This window comes from Cibotium barometz, chromosome 35 (assembly GCF_041138505.1).
Source record: "Cibotium barometz isolate CiBa-2024 chromosome 35, ASM4113850v1, whole genome shotgun sequence".
In the NCBI taxonomy this organism is placed as follows: domain Eukaryota; kingdom Viridiplantae; phylum Streptophyta; class Polypodiopsida; order Cyatheales; family Cibotiaceae; genus Cibotium; species Cibotium barometz.
In genome coordinates, this window is record NC_141080.1 from 21084569 (window position 1) to 21106451 (window position 21883).

At 46.4% G+C, this 21883-nt stretch overlaps 1 protein-coding gene across 2 annotated transcripts in view; it reads right to left on the reverse strand.

The window, feature by feature from the left end:
• The window catches only part of LOC147618222 (zinc finger protein BRUTUS-like), a 110482-nt gene that overhangs the window by 14282 nt on the left and 74317 nt on the right, over nt 1-21883 (reverse strand). For both annotated transcript variants that reach the window (XR_015262080.1, XM_086774672.1), the window contains exons 3-6: nt 1946-2140; nt 1416-1861; nt 311-548; nt 57-225 (exon numbers count right to left, since the gene is read on the reverse strand). Coding sequence is in view for 1 of the 2 variants with exons in the window: in XM_086774672.1 (XP_086630798.1) it covers nt 57-225; nt 311-548; nt 1416-1861; nt 1946-2140 (1048 nt within the window). In the remaining variant the exon portion in view is untranslated. The remainder of the gene's footprint in view (nt 1-56; nt 226-310; nt 549-1415; nt 1862-1945; nt 2141-21883) is intronic.

The following is a 21883-nucleotide window of genomic DNA, read 5'->3' on the forward strand; positions in this document are numbered from 1 at the left end:
CATTCATGACTGAAAGAAAATAATTTAAATGACCACATGGAAAAATGAAAGTTGACCTGCCACACGTATGTTATCAAGCATGTTTTTAGCTTCCTCTTCATTGAGTGAAGTCACGAGCCATGGAAGTACTCTTTCAAGCAATTTCAAAGGCATGACTCGGAGACTTTGATACACCAAACTCTGTTGTTCTTTGATACTGCAATGAGCTCGTGCAAGGGGGAATACCTGCGACAAGCCACCAAATTACTAGTTTAAGAACTTCCAGAGAAGCATAATCAGCCACAGTCAGAAGTAAGGGCCTCATAATCACCTTGATCTCCTCATCCACAAGGTGCTGCTGGATGGTCTGCATGATCAGCTCGGCATGTGTGCAGAGCTGGCTAGAGATCTCAGTTGAAATAGAAAACCCTCTCCCACTTTGAACACCTTCCAACAAACGCCGAATATGATCAAACTGGCGCTCTTCTTCTAAATGCTCGGAATTGAAGGATATGCACTGTTTTGCTTTCTGTCCGATTGCTGGAAATATAACCTTGTCTTCAGCAGCACTGCCATGTAAATAGACAAAAAAAACTTCCACGCTTAGATAGTCTTCGTGAGATTAATCTGATAAAATGTTCAGATCCTCTCAACCTACCAATCACATCTACAGATACTCAATTTCCACCTGGCCCCGACAAGTTTTTCTCTTCTTATCAGGAGGTATATATTATAACAGGTTTTGGGTGCAAACTCACACCCTTTTTGCACAACGGATATAACAGCCACTCAGGTGAAGGGCCCAACAACATGCTGACAAGATCTTTTTTTATAGCAGTCAACAACATTTAGAGTGCAGCTTTAAGATAAATTTTCAATAAAATTATCAGTAATATGAGAAAATCTCTCTTTTACAAAAATCTGCGGCTGAATATAATATATCACTCAGCCATGTCCTTCTAATACACAGAGGAGATGACGACCCTCAATGCTTAACCCTACAAACCTTGAAACTTAGAACCCTTGATCTTTGGCGAAAACAAAGATTTTGTATTCCCTCTTAACATTACTGCCTATCTAATATCTTCAGCAACTACCATGGGAACCCACCTGATTTCTTGAGCACCTTTACAATGCCTAAAAATGTGCACACAGCACACACACACCCCTCCCTGGTGCAACTCCACAAGGCCAGTAACCATGGGTTCACAGAAGGTGGATGCAAAATCATGTATGCAATTTTGTTAAACGCTGTACAGTGTGGCTTAGCCATTCTCAATTAAGAATTAAGAAATGATTCTCAAATCTTTGTATAACAGTCTCACTGGGTTATCTTACTTCCCCTCCACAGGAAAAAGGAAGAAGGGTGTAACGCTCAAGTACCTTAAACCAATACTTTTAAAGACAGATTTTCACATGTGGAAAGCTTCAATTACCTATGGAAGATGCATACTTCTGCTAAGAACTGTAGACGATTGCTGAAAATGGGAAGATACTCAGCAGCTGATGATTGTATTTGTTTTGCTTCTTGAGCAAACTCTATCAACTCTTTCCTGATCGCATTGTGCCAAGACAACAGAACATCAATGGGAGAGTACGATCTCCTTTCAAATGTTTCGCTGGTACCGTTGTTGGGTCCAGCAGCAAGACATTCATTTTTCCTCTTGCAAGGCATAACAGACCCCTCTCCCATAACCACTGGCTTACCCCCCTGAGATGCAGTTGCTTCCTCCACCAAGGCACCTCTATTTTGAGATGTTCTTGGTTGCATAAGAAAACCACTGTCAGCAGCAGCCTTGCTTGCATTCATTCCATCAGTGATGTTTTCCATCTCTCTGCCCTCTGCAGCGATGCTTGCTCCTTTCAACCACGCAAATACAACCTGGACACACCCATGAGAAATCGATCATCTAGACTTCAAACAAAACATGAAACCTGTTGTGCACATCAACGAAAGAATTCCCACCTGCCGGAGAAGGTCTTCCTTTGGAACAACTTTGTGCATGCAGGCAATCATCTCTTGGCATTCTTCTTGTGAAAGACAAGATGCAAGCCAAGGAAGAAACTCCTCCATGAGATTCACTGGAATGCTACACATGAACTGCCACACAAGTCCTGCTTGCTCTTCAAAGCTTAAATGTTCGATAAGCAATGGAAAGACCTGCACTAAGACAAAACTAAATTATCGAATGATTGGCATGTACTTTCAAATTCAAGCATCAATAGAGCAGGCTGTCCCAACCCTTGCTTAGTAAACTCTTTGGACCGTTACAAAGTTTGAAATAAATAATTCATTTCTTATACAATTCTGAAGGGACAGTGACCGATCCCTGATGACTCCGTGTGAGGCACTAGTAGATCCCAGGTAGCACAGGCCCTCTCGTAAAGAGATCAGGTGTCCCATCCATGACTTGGGTGTCTGTCATAATAACTTGATGGTGCAGAAAGAAATCTGTAATGGATGCCGAGTGATGTCTTGCTAATCCTATCTCGCTGTCTGTAGCCTCAATGAAGCCTCTCTGTGACACCAAAGCTCTAGAAGGTAGAAGCCCAAACATCACTGAGTAATGCATCACCAAACCTCTCCCTGTAGAGACAATGAAACCTCCCTCATATCTCATAATACACCGGACATCTGAGCCAGGTAGTGCTCCTTGGTCTCTGCCTTCTTGGTCACACAGCCTACATATCCACACCTCTTGTTGTATGCTCTCTGCCAATCTCCATCTGGAGGACATGGGAAGACACCCTCAATTGACAAATCGCGATCCTCATGGCATAAGGCAGTGTCTCTTTAGATACCCAGGTTCTCAATGAAACCATCCTCTGTAAAGACTGCGGAGATAGCCATATGAAGGCGACTGTGTATGAAGGCAAGCCATATCTAGGCAGAAGATTTGGTTGATCTCCTGTCCAGAAAGATCCGCATCTAGGCTATACTGCAATGGAGGAAGGTGATCCATCTGGAGACCATGTGTTGACAATGCGATAATAACATGTATGATGTCCCTCCTGTGCAAGCTGCCTGGAAGACTCAGGTGCCAACCGCACCTGTGGGAGGCAGCCTCTATCCAGTAAGCATACATGGTAAATGTGAGTGATGATCTGGAAAAGAGTATGGTCGAATGGCTCTCCCCAAACTCAGCAAGCACAATCTAGCATGGATTGTTGGCTTACTCCTAATGATGTGAGAAAACATCATCACCTACAATCTCTCTATCATCACCTACAAACTCCGCAAGCACAATCAAGCGTGGCACTGTTGGCTTACTCCTACGCAAGGACGAAGTAGACCGAACGCAGGTTGAACCATATACTGTCGAAGCTCCCTTGATTTTCTCTTCAATGACCACTATGCAAACCCAGAACTGAGGGATGCACATATCCTGGCTGAATTGTGAAGAAGCTCTTCACGGAGGCCTCCGGGCTGTAGCACAATAAAGAGCTGCTTTGCTGAATCTATGCACAAGGCTAGAGGGCTCTAGGCACACATCACTGCTTGGGACTACTTATTGTTGGAGGGGTCATCTCCATTGTTCAGGGTGCTTCCCTACTGTTCCTGCACCTCTGGAGTACCTCCCCCAGCTTGGGGAATTTTCCCATAGTTTTATGGATGCTTCCCACATTTTTTGGCACCTTTTCTGGCATGTTCCACATTATGCCCCAGTCGGCCTGCTTTATGCTGGCCGACTAGGCTGTCTAGGTGCTATATAAGCATGGGCTTTGCCCTCAATTGTATCATCTCATTTTCCGCGTTGTCTAGGATCTTGGCTGCACCTATGGTGTGCCTCGTGTATTTGATCTTCCTTCAGTTCCTGTGCATCCTGTATTTGTGAACTTCAGTTCTCTTTCATTGTTTGGCACTTTGTCATGGTATGAGAGCGGGTTCATGACTAAGGATTTTCTGAACAGCACCTATACTTTTTACTTCTCAAAGGAGGTGGGCTGTGGACTCATCTACAGGCTGCGTTTTTCTCCACAGAGCTGCAGATTGTTGCGTTTTCAGCAGGGGAAACCTACAAAGGGCTGCGTTTTCTTATGGAGAACTACCTCTAGTCGATACCCGCTCTAGTTGCAAAAAGCTAGATTGCTGCATTTTCAGCCTGGGCAACCTTGCGTTTTCAGCCTGGGCAACCTACAAAGGGCTGCGTTTTCTTCTAGAGAGATGCCTCTAGTTGATACCCCCTCTAGGTGCAGAAAGCCCCTCCTCACTATGTTTTCTTCTGGAGAGCTGCCTCTATTGATACCCTCTCTAGGTGCAGAAAGCTAGATTGCTGCATTTTCAGCCTAGGCAACCTACAAAGGGCTGCATTTTCTTCTCGAGAGCTGCCTCTAGTTGGTACTCCCTCTAGGTGCAGAGAGCCCCTACCCCGGACTAACTGCGTTTTCTCATGGAGAGCTGCCTTTAGTTGATACCCCCTCTAGGTGCAGATTCCAGAAAGCCAGATTGTTGCGTTTTCAGCCTGCGCAACCTACAAAGAGCTGCATTTTCTTCTGGAGAGCTGCCTGTAGTTGATACCCCCTCTAGGTGCAGAAATCCCCTACCGTGGACTAACAGCGTTTTCTTCTTGAGAGCTGCCTCTAGTTGATACCCCCTCTAGGTGCAGAAAGCCAGATTGCTGCGTTTTCAGCCTGTGCAACCTACAAAGGGCTGTGTTGTCTTCTGGAGAGCTGCCTCTAGTTAATACCCCCTCTAGGTGCAGAAAGCCTCTACCCCAAACTAACCAGAACATCAGGTTCTAGTTGCCACACCAACCCAACCTTCATCACGCATCGAGAGGGACTCCCATCTTCACCCCTCTGCTTTCACCTCAGCTTATGCTTTGGCTAGTGATGGTTAGTTTTTGGTTGTGTTCTCATCTACACGCATATTTTTGCTGAATTAGCAACCACTTCTACCTTTTTCCCACCCATTCCCTCCCTCTTGCTTCTGAACCCTCTCTCTCTTTCTTGCCTTCCCAGATCTATAGGCTGCGTTTTCGCACGTTTTAGAGGAGGAGTTTTCACAGAGATGATGGCTTCAAATACTTTCACCATTCCCCAGTTGGAGAAAGTGTAACTATTTGGCCGTCCTAGCTCTATTTCACATGATGAAACCCATGCCTAGACACCAGACAAGTGGAAGAAGACATGGGGACAGGGTCAACAAGGTTTGATTAAGAAAAGGCACCATTCTTGGTCAAAAAGCAAGAAAAAGCAAAAAGTCAAACAAGGTTGACCGCGAGTCAAGGGCACCATTGAAAAGAGGAGACTGAGCCGGACTAAAAAGCTCAAAGGCGCTTTCTCAAAAAGCAGCTCGAAGGCCTTAAAGCCAAAAAAGCAAAGCACCAAAAGTTGAGTAGTATTTTATTAATACAAGTAAAAAGAGCAAAAGCAAAGGCAAAAAGGAAAAAGCAAAGCATTAAAAGGCAAAGCAAAAGCATGATCACTTTTTTGGTAAAAAGCAGGGTCTCTTACAAGTATAAAAAGGCTTGAACCTCTTCCTTCTCATGATCATCATTGAAGGAGAGAACTTCTCTTTTAGCACTTGGAGCATAGTGACATGGGACGGGGGGAACGGACCCTAGGGACGGGGAACGCCTGGGACGGGGGCGGGACGCCCGCGGGACGGAGGGACGGGGACGGCAGCCAGACAGCGCAACGGGGACGCCGGGAACGCGTCCCGGGAACGTTCCGGGAACGGCGTTTCCTGTCCGTACGGGGACGGTCAAACTGACCGTTGCGCAGTTTTTGACCGTTGGGCGGGGCTTCAACGGCTGTCTCTCCTAGCCGTTTGGTGATGCGCAACTCCTCCTCAAGGCTGAAGCTCTCCCACATGGCTCCCCTTCTTCTATATAAGAGACCTCCATGCTCTCCTCAAGCCATCTCCTCTCCAAGCTCTCCCTCTCCAAGACCCAAGGCTCAAGGCTCAAGCTCTCCCTCTCCAAGCTCTCCTTCTCCAACATCCAAGCTCTCTCTCTCCAAGCTCACCCTCTTCAAGCTCTCCTTCTCCAACATCCAAGCTCTCCCTCTCCAAGCTCACCCTCTCCATTGTCCAAGCTCTCCTTCTCCAACATCTCCATCCCAATTCTCCATCTTGACTCTTTCTCAAGCTCTACCATCCATCTCAAGCTCTACTCTAGTCTCTATCACTATGGCATCCTCTTCTCAAACCCCTTCCTCTCCTCAACCCGGGTCCGCCGCCGCCTCCACCACTTCAACACCCGCTCCATCACGAAGAAGGAGGCCCGCCGTACATCGATGGAGTTGGTGGGATGAGGTAGAGTGCTCACAATACGGTCAAGGGGGTGGTTCAAGACCATGGGTATGTAAGCTTTGCGGCTACAAGCGAACCGGCGGTGCCCACAAAGTGCGTGCTCACTTCTTGCATGAGCCCGGCAACGAAGTGCAATTTTGCAAGGAGGTTTCGGCCGAGAAGAAGAAGGAGCTCCTTGAAAAGCTTGTGGTTTATGAGGCGGCCGAGTTGGCAAAACGCAATCCTCAAGTGGCCGTCGACCCCACATCCTTTGTGAGGACATCAACGCCGCATGTACCTCGTTCATCAAGAGAGGCATCCGCTTCCCGGGGACGCCAAAGTACGCTTGATGAGAATTGGAACCCTCAATTGAAAGAGGAGGTGGACATGGCGGTGGCACGATTCTTCTTTCATGACCACATAGCATTTCGGGCGGCACGGTAAGTCCTTGGCACTATGCTCATGTACTATTCAAAATTCAAATATCATGCTCTAAACTTTAAACTTTAAAGACTAAAACTTAAAAGACTAAATGATGGTAAAAATCTGAATTTTGTTTGTGTTTTGCATATGGTGTTTTGGATAGATCTCCATACTTTCGGGCCATGTGCAAATTGATAGCGGAGTATGGACCCTCTTATGTTCCCCCCTCTTCGGAGACCATCCGCACCTCTCTCCTTGACAAGGAGAAGGCAAGCGTGGAGGTGGCGGCCAACCACATGAAAGAGCAATGGGCTGAAAATGGTGTTACCCTCGTCGTTGATGGGTGGAGTGACACTAGAAAGCGCTCCATCCATGGAGTTGTTGCCTACTCACGAGGGGAGACATACTTTGTCGACTCCCATGATGCTTCCGGGACGGGAAGAGTGCCGAGATACTTGCTGCGGAGTGGGCAACAACACTAGAGACGGTGGGGGCGGAGAATGTCATTGCCATATGTGCGGATGGAGAACCGGCAAATAGGGCGGCGGGGACAATTCTCCAAGCAACTTATCCTCGCATCACCGTGTGCTTTTGCATGGCCCATTGCCTCAACAACCTTATCAAAGACATAGGGGCCTTGGATTGGGTTGCACCTGTCATTGAGGGTGCCAACAAAATAGTGACCTTTGTCCTCAACCATCACAGAATGCAGCACGAGTTTTCCAAGAAGTCAAGCCTCTCTCTTCTTAAGTATTCCGAGACGAGGTTTGCATTCAACTTTCTCATGCTAGGCCGCTTGTGTACATGTAGCGGGGCATTGAGGGGACTCTTCCTCAGTGATGAGTTTGCACGCACTTCAGAGGCTTCCACGACGGTCGGCAAATTTTGCAGGGAAAGGGCGGATGATGCGGCATGGTGGGAGGAGGCCAAGGCGCTTGTGGAGATGGTGCAACCGATTATTGATCTCCTTAGGGTGGTGGATTCCACTCAACCATGCATTGGCAAAGTGTATGAGGCAATGGATCGCATGACAGAGAAGCTAAAAGCAATGTTCAAAGTCAAGCCTCACTATAAACAGGTCAAATCCCTATGTTTGAAAAGGTGGCAAGCCTACCACTCTCCCCTCCATGCTGCTGCCTACATTGTTGATCCTGAGTTTCAAGGCAAAGGGCAACACAAGGACAAAGAGGTGAGCAAAGGCCTTCGACAAACCTTGGATCGCCTTTACACTAGTGAGGAGGATCGCCGCACAATCAAGGACCAATTGCAGATTTATAGAGAGAAGCGGGGGGCTTTTGGTTTGGCAGATGCACAGGCGGACCGCTTCAAGGTAGGGTCTGCACTTTGGTGGGAGGATTATGGTGCGGAAACTCCAAAGTTGCAGGAATTTGCTGTGCGCGTACTCTCACAGGCTTGCAGTAGCAGTTGCCTAGAGCAACTCTGGTCAGTTTATAGCCACATTGCCTCTAAGAAGACGAACCGCCTTGGTGTACAGCGTGCAAATGATTTGGTGTTTGTCAGTGCCAACTTGCGAATGCTTTGCAAGGGCTTGACAAAGAAGGCAGATCCTTTCACCGAATGGGAGCAGGCACAGCAGGACCCACATCTCTCTGATCAGCAGAGGGCCGAGATTTTAGAGGAGCTTGAGGTTGTGCCCGAGGCATTGTCCCCCCCACCTCCCCCTCCCCTCCCACTTGAGGACCAGCCTATGGAGGACTTCACCGAGGAGGTCACGATTGATCTTCACCCTTTTCAGCCTCTTGCCTAGTCTCTTGACTCTTGAGTCTTGTATCTTGGCACTTAGTCATTTTGCCTTGAGTGTACACCCTCCTTGGGCCTTTCATTATGCCATTTGGCATTTTTGTTTAGATTGATCATTGTACACTCACTTTTGTTTATCACGCCATCGGCGCCCCATTATAGTTTTTTGCTAATACGACTATGCATTTCTCCTCTTTTTGGTGCAATTTTGTGCTTAATGTCTTGGTTTCTAAGTGTAAATCAAGTGTGTTAAAAAAAATTGCAAAAAAACAATCGTTTTCAGATTGCCGTTTTTTCCACCGTCCCCGGGACGGCCTTTTGCCCCGTTCCCGTCCCGTTCCCCGTCCCCGTCCCCGTTCCCGTTCCCCGTCCCATGTTTCTATGACTTGGAGTCATCATCATGGAGCCCATCATCAACCTCATCATTGAGGGGAGTGTGAAGTTCTTCAACATCAATAAGGGTGGTCATCATCTCTGAAAGATGGGACTCGACATCATCTTCTTCATCGAGCACCTCCAGCTGCAATGTGTTGCCACCTCCTTGTACGCTTGCCACCTTTGAGCTGCCCGACTACAGTCAACGCCGCCTTCCCTCTGTGCCATCTACGCCACCACCTACTGCTCAGCACCAGTATGCTGCTGCCGCCGCCTGCCTTCTGTGCGCAGCTGTCACTTGCCTTCTGAGCCCTACCCCTTAGCGCTACCGGGCTGCTAAACGTGTCGCCTACCACCTCTTCACAACCTGCTACTTGCAGCCACACTGTGCTAGCTGCGCTGTCTAAATCACCGCCAAGCGCTGCTGCTAATACTACTGCCAACGCTTTCCCTTGATTGGCTCAGCCACCTGAACCATAGTCGCTAAACAGCTCCTACACGCTACTTGAAGAACAGCAGTCACCGCCACCTGTTGCATCTCCACGTGGAAACTGTTGTCTTCTTCTGCGCCACCAACTTTGGACCATAGTAACATGAAACGTTTCGTCCGTTTCATCGTTTCGTCGTTTCGTTTCGTTTCATCTGTTTTGGACGAAACGCAAAGGTTTCGAAATGACACTTCTTATATACACATACCAAATTTATAACATAGCCAACAGAAAGATGAAGATGCATTTTTTGGGACTAGTGGGTATGAAATTCATGATTTCGGGAGTAGGTTTTTTGGTATTTTCAAAATTTGGGCGAGAAAAGGAGAGAAAGAGAGGAGGAAAGAAACAAGTTGGAAGGGAAGAGGGAGGTGGGAAGAAAAGGAGAGAAAGTTGGAAGACAAGAAAAGGAGAGAAAGAGGAGGAGGAAAGAGGTGGGGGGAAGAGGAGGGGTGGACCGTGGAGGAGACGAGAGAAAGAGGAAAAGGGAAGAGGAAAAGGAGGCGTGGAGGAGAAGAATTGAAGGAGCGAAAAGGAGGAGTGGATGAGGAGAAGAGGCAGAGCAACAAGTTGTGGCCGAGAAGAAGCGTTGGATGCGTAAAGTGGCAAATGGGCAGCAAACAAGGACAGAAATGACGGCAAAAATCGCATTTGCAAAAAAAAAAAAAAAACTTCCGCCCGTTTTTTGACTACACTTTACATTTGGGCGAAACACCGTTTCGATGGGCAAGTTTCGTTTCGTGCCAGAAACGTTTCGTGCCGTTTCGAGAGGGCAAAACGGGTTTTTATGTTACTATGCTGTGGACTGATATGGAATATACTCCTATGTGAAGTTTCTCTTTGTGGTTTGCATTTTACTCCAGTTTTGGCATCAAGTTTCCTACTAGATATCATACTCTTCAACGTCTTCACGCAACCCTTGTACATCTGGAGTACAAGATAGGGATTCTCTAGACTTCGATAGAAGCTTGGACATGAACATGGAACTTGGACATAGAACTTGAATATGGAGTTTGGACATGGAACTTGGATATAGAGCCTAGACATGGAACAAAGAGCTTAGACATGGAGCTTGGATTTTGGACTTGGATCTAGATTTGGATCTGGACTTGGATTTGGACTGGGACTGGGACTGGGACTGGGACTGGGACTGGGACTGGGACTGGGACTGGGACTGGGACTTGGGAACACAGAGCCTAGACATGGAACATAGAGCTTAGACATGGAGCTTGGATTTTGGACTTGGATCTAGATTTGGATTTGGACTTGGGTTGGATCCACGGTATTGGATCTAGTACTAGCCCGATGAGAGATTCTTGTGGGTCATCCTCCTAGTGTGCTCGGCATCAGAGATCTCGTGCCTCGACACCGACTGCGACTTGGGATTCTGCATCGCCATATTTGTTTGCTTTTGTATTCATTGTTGTATTGATCCTAGCCAGAGTGCCCGTGGATTATTCCTGAATAAATTCCTGAAAGGGACCGGGGCCTAATCCCCGCAAAGTGTGTGCAAGATCCCCATTCCCTTCTCTCTCTCCCCTCTCTCTTTATATCTTTCTCTCTTGGACACGTGGTTGAGTGTGTCACGGCATGCGCCACTGGGCTTAGAATGGTATCAGAGCAACATTTCTCTTGAAGAAACTTTCTTGGGGTGACAAAGCCATGTCAAGAGCAGAGGGAGACCAAGGGCCTCATGAAGGGAATAACTAAGAGGCAGATTTACGACTTCAGGATGAAAACTAGGGTCATCAGAAGAGTATCATGACTTTCAGCAATTCAGGCGATTTCTCAGAGACGAAGTCGTCCTTTCTTGGAGAACCAAGAGGGAACAAGATCAAAGGAGGACTTAAATGCTTGAAGATTTCATTAGGGATCGAACCACCAAAGCCAAGGGAGTTGAAGCTGCTAAAGCTTATCTCAGAAGAATCTAGAGCTACTTGGTCTATTTCTCATGGAGTGGACATGGAGGCTACTCATAGGCCTGCTATCTCAGATGCCGCGAACAGGTAAGGAAAAGAAGGGACACTTGGCTGCAAATTGTCCAAATAAGCCAAAGTAAGAAACCAGAGAGATTGGAAGATCATCAGATTGACATCATGCCAAGAAGCTCAACAAGAGGAGATTATGAAGCAAATGACCGAGCTATTGGAAAAGGGTCTGATTAGACCTAGCTCATTATCTTTCTGCTCCCCAGTCTTATTGGTTCAGAAAAAGGATGGTTCTTGGCGTGTGTGTATTGATTACAAGGCTCTTAGCAAGATCACTCTGAAGAACAGGTTTCCTATTCTTCCTAGGATTGACGATATCCTCGATAGATTGGATGGAGCCACTATTTTTAGCAGGATTGACTTGAGGAGTGGTTACCATCAAGCTAGGATTGTTCCAGAGGACATTCACAAGACCGCATTCAGGACTACTTTTGAGCTCTATGAGTATTTGGTGATGCCTTTTGGTCTTACCCATGCCCCACCTACTTTCAACCAAATGATGGAAAGAATATTTCGAGAACATAGAAGTTACTTTCTTTGATAACATTATTGTGCATTCAAAGAATGAGAAAGAGCATCAAAAGCATTTGGATATGGTATTTCAGGAACTGTGTAAGCACATGTTATATGTGAACGGCAAGAAGAGGGAGTTCTTTTTGGAAGAAATTCGCTACTTGGGCATAATAGTGTCCAAGGAAGGGGCCAGGATGGATCGAGACGAGGTCAAGGCTATTATGGAATGGCCAAAGTTGACTAGTGTGCATGCGGTTCAAAGTTTCCTTGACTTATGCTCTTGCTACAGGAAGTTCATCAAGTGGTTTGCCATGGTAGCAAGTCCACTACATGATTTGACAAAGAAAGCCGTGGGATTTTGGTGGGCCAAGCTGAAAAAGAATCTTTTCAAGCATTAAAGTTTTATCATAGCAAAGGACCAGTGTTGATTATTCCAAATTTATGAAAGCCTTTTATGGCAGAGTGTGATGCCTCAGGAAATTGCATTGGGCAGTCTTGAACCAAGCAGGCCATGTTGTGGCCTATGAATGTCAAAGACAACAAGGTTGCATTATCTTAGAGACCCTTGAGCCATGAGGTTTCTATGAGTTACCATATGGATTTCCCTTTGATGAAGGATCCCTATGCTACCAAAGAGAATTTCAAAGATGTTTTGGAACAGATTGCAAAATAGAGATTTGGTGACTTTTTATGTCATCAAGTAGGGTTTTCTTATGATGCAAACCCAAGTTATGTGTGACACAAGGAATTGAGGCCAAGAAATGGAAGAGTGCCATGCTCCTTCCTACATGGGGCATACAAATACCTTGACTACACTTCAAGCTTTGGAGAGCTACTTTTATTGGCCTTGTATAGGAAAGAACATTGAGTTATATGTTCGAGAATGGTGGTTTGTGAGAAGGACAATTTTGACCAACAAAAGCTAGCAGGATTATTGCACCCATTGAATGTTCTATGGAAGAGTATTGCTATGGATTTTATCTTTGGATTGCCAAAGTCAAGGAATGTTGGTATATGGACCTTTTCAGGATACCAAGAAGATCAACCATGTGTATCATTGGACCTTTCAGACCATTGGAGGATATATAATGCCTTCCATGACAATTTATGGAAACCATCTAGAGGGCTACCCTCAGAGGAGTCTAAATTAAAGGATCCGCTAAGGGTGGAGGAGCCAGAACAGATTGAGTTTCATTCTATGAAAAAAAAAAAAAGGGGAAAGACAGTGGTCAGAAAGTTCCTCTTGGAATTTGAGAATTATTCGCTATTGGATGTGAAACGGATACCACAGAAGTACTTGAAGGACTATCGAGATATACAACGAGCTTATGAGGCAATGGTGTCTTGCGATCAAGACAGATTCAAGAGGGAGGGATTGTGCCTCTAGCCCTCTTCATTGTATATATATATATATTGGATTGGAACTGACCATTATTCTGATTGTATAATTACTTGGGCATGGTCTATTTTGGGTGGCAACGATGCCCGATAGCCCAAGGAGCAAGATTTGTAAGGCAACAATGCCAGATGACCCAGTGGACACCAATGATGCCAAATATATTGGATTTTCCAGTCGGGCGGTCATTGCGACCAGATGGCCCAGATAATTGTATTGGATTTCGCAGTTGGGTGGTCATTGCGACCAGATGGCCCAGATGACTGTATTGGATTGATGAACTCTCGGATAGTCATGTTGACCAGAGTGGCCTTGAGGATAGTCTGAGCGGTCCTAGTGGCCAGATGGCTACATGACAATCCATGAATAGGAGGATCATTACTCGTGCATTGCATACTGATGTATGTTTGAATTTCTTTGACTTTGTGTGCTATTTTTGATGTGTGGACAATGCTTGGATTTATGGCACATGATAGTCCACTGGGCTCTAGACTACCTGGCCAATACCTGGAATACCCAGTAGACGCGAATGATACATACTTGTTTGTTGACTAGCTTGGGTCTAGTTTTTGCAAAAGGTGAGTATGCATTTATTTTATCTAACACATGTGACAGGCCATGAAGATGTACCATCAAGAACAAGAACATCGGTCAAAGAAAAGGCATTGAGACGTTGCCAGATGAGCAGATGACACCACGTATATGAGGAAAGACCAGATGCACAAGCTCACTAGATGGGACTAGTACCTTGAAACATATGGATGTACTTGATGTACCAAGCACCATTCTTGGTCAAAAAGCAAGAAAAAGCAAAAAGTCAAACAAGGTTGATCGCGAGTCAAGGGCACCACTGAGCCGGACCAAAAAGCTCAAAGGCGCTTTCTCAAAAAGCAAGGCCTTAAAGCCAGAAAAGCAAAGCACCAAAAGTTGAGTAATATTTTATTAATAAAAGTAAAAAGAGCAAAGCAAAGGCAAAAAGAAAAAGCAAAGCATAAAAAGGCAAAGCAAAAGCATGATGACTTTTTGGTAAAAAGCAGGGTCTCTTACAAGTATAAAAAGGCTTGAACCTCTTCCTTCTCATGATCATCATTGAAGGAGGGAACTTCTCTTTTAGCACTTGGAGTCATCATCATGGAGCCCATCATCAACCTCATCATTGAAGGGAGAGTGACGTTCTTCAACATCATTAAGGGTGGTCATCATTGTTGAAAGATGGGACTCGACGTCATCTTCTTCATCGAACACCTCCAGTTGCAGTGTGTTGCCACCTCCTTGTACGCCTGCCGCCTTTGAGCCGCCTGACCTTACTATACTACAGTCAGCACCGCCTGCCCTCTGTGCCATCTACGCCACCACCTACTGCTGCGCGCCAGTATGCTGCTCCCGCCTGCCTTCTGAGCCCTACCCCTCAGTGCTACCTGGCTGCTACACCCGTCGCGGCATCACCTACCACCTCTTCACCACCTGTACAAGCAGCGCTGCCTGCAGCCACACTGTGCTGGCTTCACCGTCAAGCACTGCTGCTAATACTGCTGCCAGCGCTGTCCCTTGATTGACTCAGCCACCTGAACCGCAACCACTAAACAGCTCCTGCACGCTACTTGAAGAACAGCAGTCAGCACCACCTGCTCCATCTCCGCCTGGAAACTGTTGTCTTCTTCTGCGCCGCCAACTGTGGACTGATCTGGAATATACTCCTACGTGAAGTTTCTCTTTGTGGTTTGCTTTTTACTCCAGTTTGGGCATCAAGTTTACTACTAGATATCATACTCTTCAACGTCTTCACACGACCCTTGTACATCTGGAGAGTACAAGTTAGGGATTCCCGGGACTTAGATAGGACCTTGGACATGAACATGGAACTTGGACATAGAACTTGAATATTGAGTTTGGACATGGAACTTGGACATAGAACTTGAATATGGAGTTGGACATGGAACTTGGACATAGATGAATCTAAATTTGGATCTGGACTTGGGTTGGATCTAGGGTATTGGATCTAGTACTAGCCCGGTGAGAGATTCTTGTGGGTCATCCTCGTAGTGTGCTCGGCATCAGAGATCTCATGCCTAGACACCTACTTCGACTTGGGATTCTACATCGGCATATTTGTTTGCTTTTGTATTCATTGTTGTATTGATCCTGGCCAACATGCCCGTGGATTGTTCTTGAAAAAATTCCTAAAAGGGGGCAAGGCCTATTCCCGCTCAGTGTGGTGTACTGTGCAAGATCCCCATTCCCTTTTCTCTCTCCCCTCTCTCTCTTTATATCTTTAGCTCTTGGACATGTGGTTGAGTCTGTCACGGCACGCCCCGTTGGGCTTACAGAAAGACTCTAAATTTAATGGATCCAATTATCCCCAATAGAAGGATGCCATCTTGAACCTTATGGTGGGTCTTGATCTTTGGCCGTTTGTCGACACTTCTACTCCAAAGCCGGACCCCATAACTAACTCACCACAGACTATGAATTCCTGGACCAGCATGGGTTTTTGGGCTCACACAGTCATCTACAACAACTTGAACCAGCCATCTCTCTCGGAATTTTACGGCTTGGATAAAGCTGCCCAAACCTCTCAGGAACTATGGGATGCACTTGTTGCAGCCCATTTTCAGAGGAACACCTACAGCCCCAAACTTCATCTCAAAGCCCAACTCAACGAGTTGAAGATTTCTTGTCATGGCCAAAGTGCAAGAGCTCAAGAAGATCCGTCAACAACAAGCCATCTTGGGTGTCCGAATTCCCAATGATGACTTTGGAAAAGAAAAGGGCAAATCTACAAAGACAAAATGCCACTACTTTGGCAAGGCTGGTCATCTTCGGCCCGATTGCTTCAAGAAGAAGTGAGACAAGGAGAAAAAGTCAAACCAGAAGGACTCAGACGACAAAGAATCCAAACCCAAAGACAAAGATGTGGCCTTTGTTCTAGTCGAAGAGTGCACCTCATCCACTTAGGCGTGGACTTCCGACTACTACCTCTCTTGAGGACTGGATTGTGGATTCTTGGGCCACTTCTCACATGACTCACAACAAGGATATCTTGGAGGACTCTGACTCTGTCTCTATGCAAGTCTGACTTACTAACAATCAACCTAATGTTACATCGATTATGAGTAACATTCCTCTAGTTACTCCCTCAGGGAGGCCCCAATACTTGAAGAATGTCCTTTATGTTCCAAAGTTATCCAAAAACTTACTCTCTATCTCTAAGATAGCCCAGAAAGGCTAAGGCTTATACTTCGATGATCAGGTTTTGGAGATCATTCACAAAAATTATCGCAGGATTATCACACGTGGCATACAAGAGAGTGGTCTTTACAAGATCACCAGTTTTCAGGAGGAAACCAATCTTGATCACTCTCATCTGTTCCAACTTCTAGCATCTCATCGAGCTCTTCTCTTAGAGGAGGATTCTACTCTTTGGCATGCCCATTATGGGCATCTTCCCTTCTCTTCACTGGAGCTTCTTGTCTCCAACCAAATGGTGGAAGGCTTGCCTCGACTACCTCGGATGTCTGGCATCTGCTCAGCTTGTCTTCAAGGCAAGCAACATCGGGATTCACTTCCACAGGAGGCCTCTTACAGGGCTCTTCATCTTGTCCATATGGATTCGAGCTCCACGACGCGATGCTATCTTGGCACTCATGGAGAAGAGATGGAAGTGGATGAAGAGACCTATCCATGGCCTTGCTGCTTTGTTGCATCCTGCCTACAAAGCACTCTCACTTTTCATTGATCAAGAGTTACTTTCAGCTAGGGATGCTTTCTTACCAAAAGCATTACCCGATGATGAGAATGGGCAATTTCAGTTCTTACAGGAGCTCATCAACTATAATGATCAGAGGAGACCCGCATTTGCCAATGCGGAATGTTGGAGGAGGGATTCTATGGTGAAGCCTCTCTTTTGGTGGGAGTCATTTGCTTACCAACAACCTCACCTATAAAGAGTGGCTTTGTTTGAGGATTCTAGCGCAGGTAAGCATTAACCACTTGGAACCAAGTTACTAAATTATGTGTAGATACTAGAATCCTAAACATTGTTTATTTTTTTTGTGGATTAGGATTGCTCTTCGGGTGCATGTGAGAGAAACTGGAGTTCCTACTCACTTATACACACGAAGTTACGCAATCGATTGAGCACGCGACAGTTAGAGCGGCTGGTCTATTGCCACAATATAACTTGCACATGGTGCGTGCAATGCACGATATGAGTCAAGCTAGACAGGTATATTGTTATGTAACATGTTAGACTTACATAACTTTCAATGTTTTATTATTTAGCCCCTAATCAATTATAAAACTTGTAGATAAACGTCGACGAATTCAAGTTGACGATGGACACTCTTAAAAATGTCCACAAGGAGCGTAACGCACAGGAGGAGGTCATATATGCAGAGCTCCACAAAGAGCTAGAGGAGATTAATAGACGAGTCTCTCGCACTCGTCGTGGCCGTCGAGCTAGAGGTGCAGTACAGGTTCGGCCTATTCTTACTTTGGCTCCCGAGGCTCTAATCGCCCAGTTGCTACCTATGTCAGACATGGCTCCACGAGTCAGAGCTCTACTCCCGCAGCTTCCATTGCGGAGTCTTCTTCGGCAGTTCATGGTGATATTAGGGAGGCCGAATATGATGATGAGGGCAACGTTCTTAGCGATGGGGATTTGGTGGAAGCTCTGAGGTGTCCTTATCTAGTGAGGATATTGAAGAACTTTTTGTACCTGACAACTATGGCTGGAGTGCTGCCCGAGCACAGCCTGAGGTAGAGACTTCATGAAGAGGTCCGCCGCATCGTCCTCCATCGAATAAGAAACAAGCAAGATGTCATCAGCAACAAAAAACTTCTCACGAACAAAGTCACTCTGGATGACCATGGGTTCCGCCAATGGAAACCCAATCTCGCCAAGCAACATCCGCAGCCACACAACCTTGCAAGCAACACCACAAGCACCCCGGTACTCTGCCTCTGTAGACGACAAGGCAATAGTTAGCTACCTCTTGCTGCTCCATGAAATAGCTCCGGAGCCAAGGGTAAATCTCTAGCCTCATGTAGATCTCCTCGTATCTGGATCTCCTCCCCAATCTAAGTCACCTTAACCTTGGAGTCTGACTCCATCCGTCCTTCCCCCTCTGGTGTCATAGAAGAGTCCAAGATCCTTCGTACCCTGCAGATACTGCAAGGTCCGCAATCCTGCGTCCCAATGAGTCTTCAAAGACATCTGCCTGAATGAGCTCAACAGCCCCACCTGAAAGCTCAGGTCCAATCTGGTGTTCAGTAACCAAATCAATGAACCAAATCGCTTTCAAGACAAGGAGGCATCAGCCTGCTCACAAGGATCATCAACTCTAACTTTGGTATGCCTGGTCCTGGAACCTGCTGAAGACCATACAAGGCCTTTCGAAACCTGTAAACCACCCCCTCTGAACCCGGAACCTCAAAGCCTGGAGGCTGCTCAACAGACACCTCCTCCCACAAGTCACCATCTGCCACTTGCATGGCTTTCCTAGAAGTCCCCTGGGAAAGAGCTTCCTCAATTGCAAGGGGCTCTTTGTCCCAAATGATACAAGACATCAAAAACACAGTTCACCTATAAAGGTTCCTCTGACGAACAAATGCAATAACTGGAATGTTCCTGCATACTGCTGCCAACATCTGGCAAGCCATCCACCATCTGGTCCCGAAAAGCTTGCCGCCGCATCGTATCCACATTCAAGTGGTCATGACGTAACTGCCACAAATCACCTAGCTGAGATCCTATAAGAGAGATTCCATTCTCCACCCCGCCTTCCCATACAAGCTGGCATGTTACTTTGTCCCGGAGAGCAACAAAATGCCCATCAAACTCCACCCGTACACCAGTCTTGCAAACCTCATGCACTGACAACAGATGAAAACCAAGGGATGGGACAAAAAGAACCTAGGAGAAATGCTCCCCCCCTCTACTATCAAGAACGATCTCTAACCTACCCTCACTATGAATAGGGATAGTGGACTTATCACCAATCAGGATGTGACCTGTGTGCCTTCTAAGATCCTGTAATAGCTTTCGGGAAAGAGTCATGTGCCTAGAAGCACCACTATCTAGAATCCAATCTCGAGTGTCCCTAGCCGTAAGTCCAACTGCCTCCTTGCTTAAAGAAGATGAAGCATTTGTGTCCATAATCTCCAAGTGCACAAAAGCTGGAGTCTTCACGGTCACTGCTGAGGAATCTGCATCCTTCTCGGTGCTCCGCTTAGGACATTTCCTCCAATAGTGGCCTTTCTCGCCACAATTGGTAAAGGTCCTCTCTGCCTTCAAGGCATCACGATCCAAGTCGAGCTCCTGCTCATAAGACTTCTCCTGTGAAGACTTCCCTTTGCTCTTACCGCGGCCTTTCGACCACTGGCCACTCAAGGCCTCAGAACCTCTGTCCTGTAGAGGGTTCGTAAAACGCTCTTCCTGGTCCAAGACCATAGGCACAAGCTCCTCCCATGTGATGGTGTTGAGCCTACCACTAGTGATCAAAGAGGAGTAAAAAGCTGAGTACTCAGAGGTCAGATGAGACAGCAAAGTGATAGCCATGTCCTCTGAAGATATCTCCTTCCCAACCTGAAGAACCTCCTGCTGAAGAGAATGCAACTTGTCGATGTGCTCCCACATCTTTGAAGACTTTGCAAGATTCATCACCCGCATTTGCACTTCCAAGGAAACCCGCTTCATGGGTGATACCCTATTATACAGAGAAGCCAAATGCTGCCAAATCCCTCTAGCCAACGTCATATGTTTGATATGATTAATCACCTCTGGTGTGCAATTAAGGAAGATGAAAGAACGCACACAAGCATTGACACGATCCCACAACTATGCCCGAGCCTCCCGTTCTTTCCGAGTAGAGAGTAAAAGCTTCCCGTCCTCCAACTCCAACCAACCACAATGAAATCAGCCTAGTCATAAGACTCCAAGACAGACTCCATCATTACCTTCTAGATGCTATAGTTAGTCCCGTCCAACTGTCAATCCATTGGGAACGTGAGGAGAGAAGGGATCTTCACATGCTTCTCAGCCATCTCAAGCAAATCTGCCATCTCAAGGGTTCACAAGGTCTTGTGAAGGCAGGGTGCATGGGAAAAAAATGAAGAAGAGACTACAAATAATATGCAAGGTGGTGGTCCAAGGGTGATGGCCGCCTTCTACCCGATCTCCAAGTCCCGAACAGCACAAGAAATCTCCAATCAGCACCAAAAATTAGTAAACCCTCAAGCTCCCACTATCTCCAAGCTTCAAGCCACCTTGGGCTCTGATACCAGCACAACGGAAAAATAAGACAAGTGATGTAGAGAACAAAACGCAGAAGTGTAGAGAGAGAGAAGCTGTATAAACTTTGCTATATACACAAGATCCGGTACAAAATCAGGAGGTGGGTATTTATATCACCCTATGGTACCAGTCGGCCAGCCCTAAATCAGCCAACAAGCTGCCTCACATGTCCACGACGGGTAAAATCCAATCGGCCAGCACATGAAAAGTCGGATAGTACAAGAGCTCAGTCGTCCAGTACAGTCAGCCCCCGACGACCAATAAAAATAGGAAAAAAACATGGAAAAAATGGGGAAAAGGAGAAAAGCTCTGGACGGGCACACCCACAACAATGGTCCTAATTGTACAGACAGGAGATGATTGCTAACAGAATGGTGTTTTTTCTTAATCAAACCTTATGGACCCTATCCCAATATCTTCTTCCACCTGTCTAATGTCCGAGCAGAAGTGTAGAGAGAGAGAGAAGCTGAAGATCCGGTACAAAATCAAGAGGTGGGGGCAAGGGTGGTGTTTATACCACCCTATGGTACCAGTCGGCCAACCCTATGGTACCAGTCGGCCAGCCCTAAATCAGCCGACAAGTCGACAGCACATGAAAAGTCGGGTAGTACAAGAGCTCAGTCGGCCAATACAGTCAACCCCCCATGACCAGTAAAAATAGGGAAAAAACATGGAAAAAATGGGAAAAAGGAGAAAAGCTCTGGGTGGGCACACCCACAACAATGGCCCTAACTGTACAGACAAGAAATGATTGCTAGCAGAATGGTGCTTTTTCTTAATCAAACCTTATGGACCCTGTCCCCATATCTTCTTCCACCTGTCTAATGTCCAGGCATGGGTTTCATCATTGTGAAATAGAGCTAGGAGGGCCAAATAGTTACACCTTCAATTGTCCCGTACTCCAACACAAGCAAAGACCAAACATGGACCCCGCAACTAGCTCAGTGGCTCATAAACATGGCTCAGAGGCTAAAAGCGTGGCTTAGAGGTTCATAAAGTACGGCCTAGTGCAAAGGACTCACAAGTCAAGTCATGCCCGGGGGACAAAGACCACTAACATCGGCATACCAAAACAACCCCCCTTGCCTAGAGCAGGGGAAAAAAGGGAATGATGGAGAGGAACCTTTTATAGAAACAAGGCGTTACAAAATCCAACTCAGATTTTGGGGACTACCCGGGCAAAGAGCCCAATACATAAAACTAAAAAGATAGATTTTCGGAAGTTAACAAACTTCCTGCACGGTAGAACATCAACGATGATCTGATGTCCTCTTCTTGCGTTGACGTTTCCAAGTTTCTGACACTTGAAGGTCAAGAGTGGGACATGTACTTGCAAGGAACAAATGCTTTGTGATGGTGCTTACAGTACTGATGGCTACAATCCTTTTAGGCGAAATAGCCAAGGGAGAGGACCTGAGGAAAAAGAAGAGC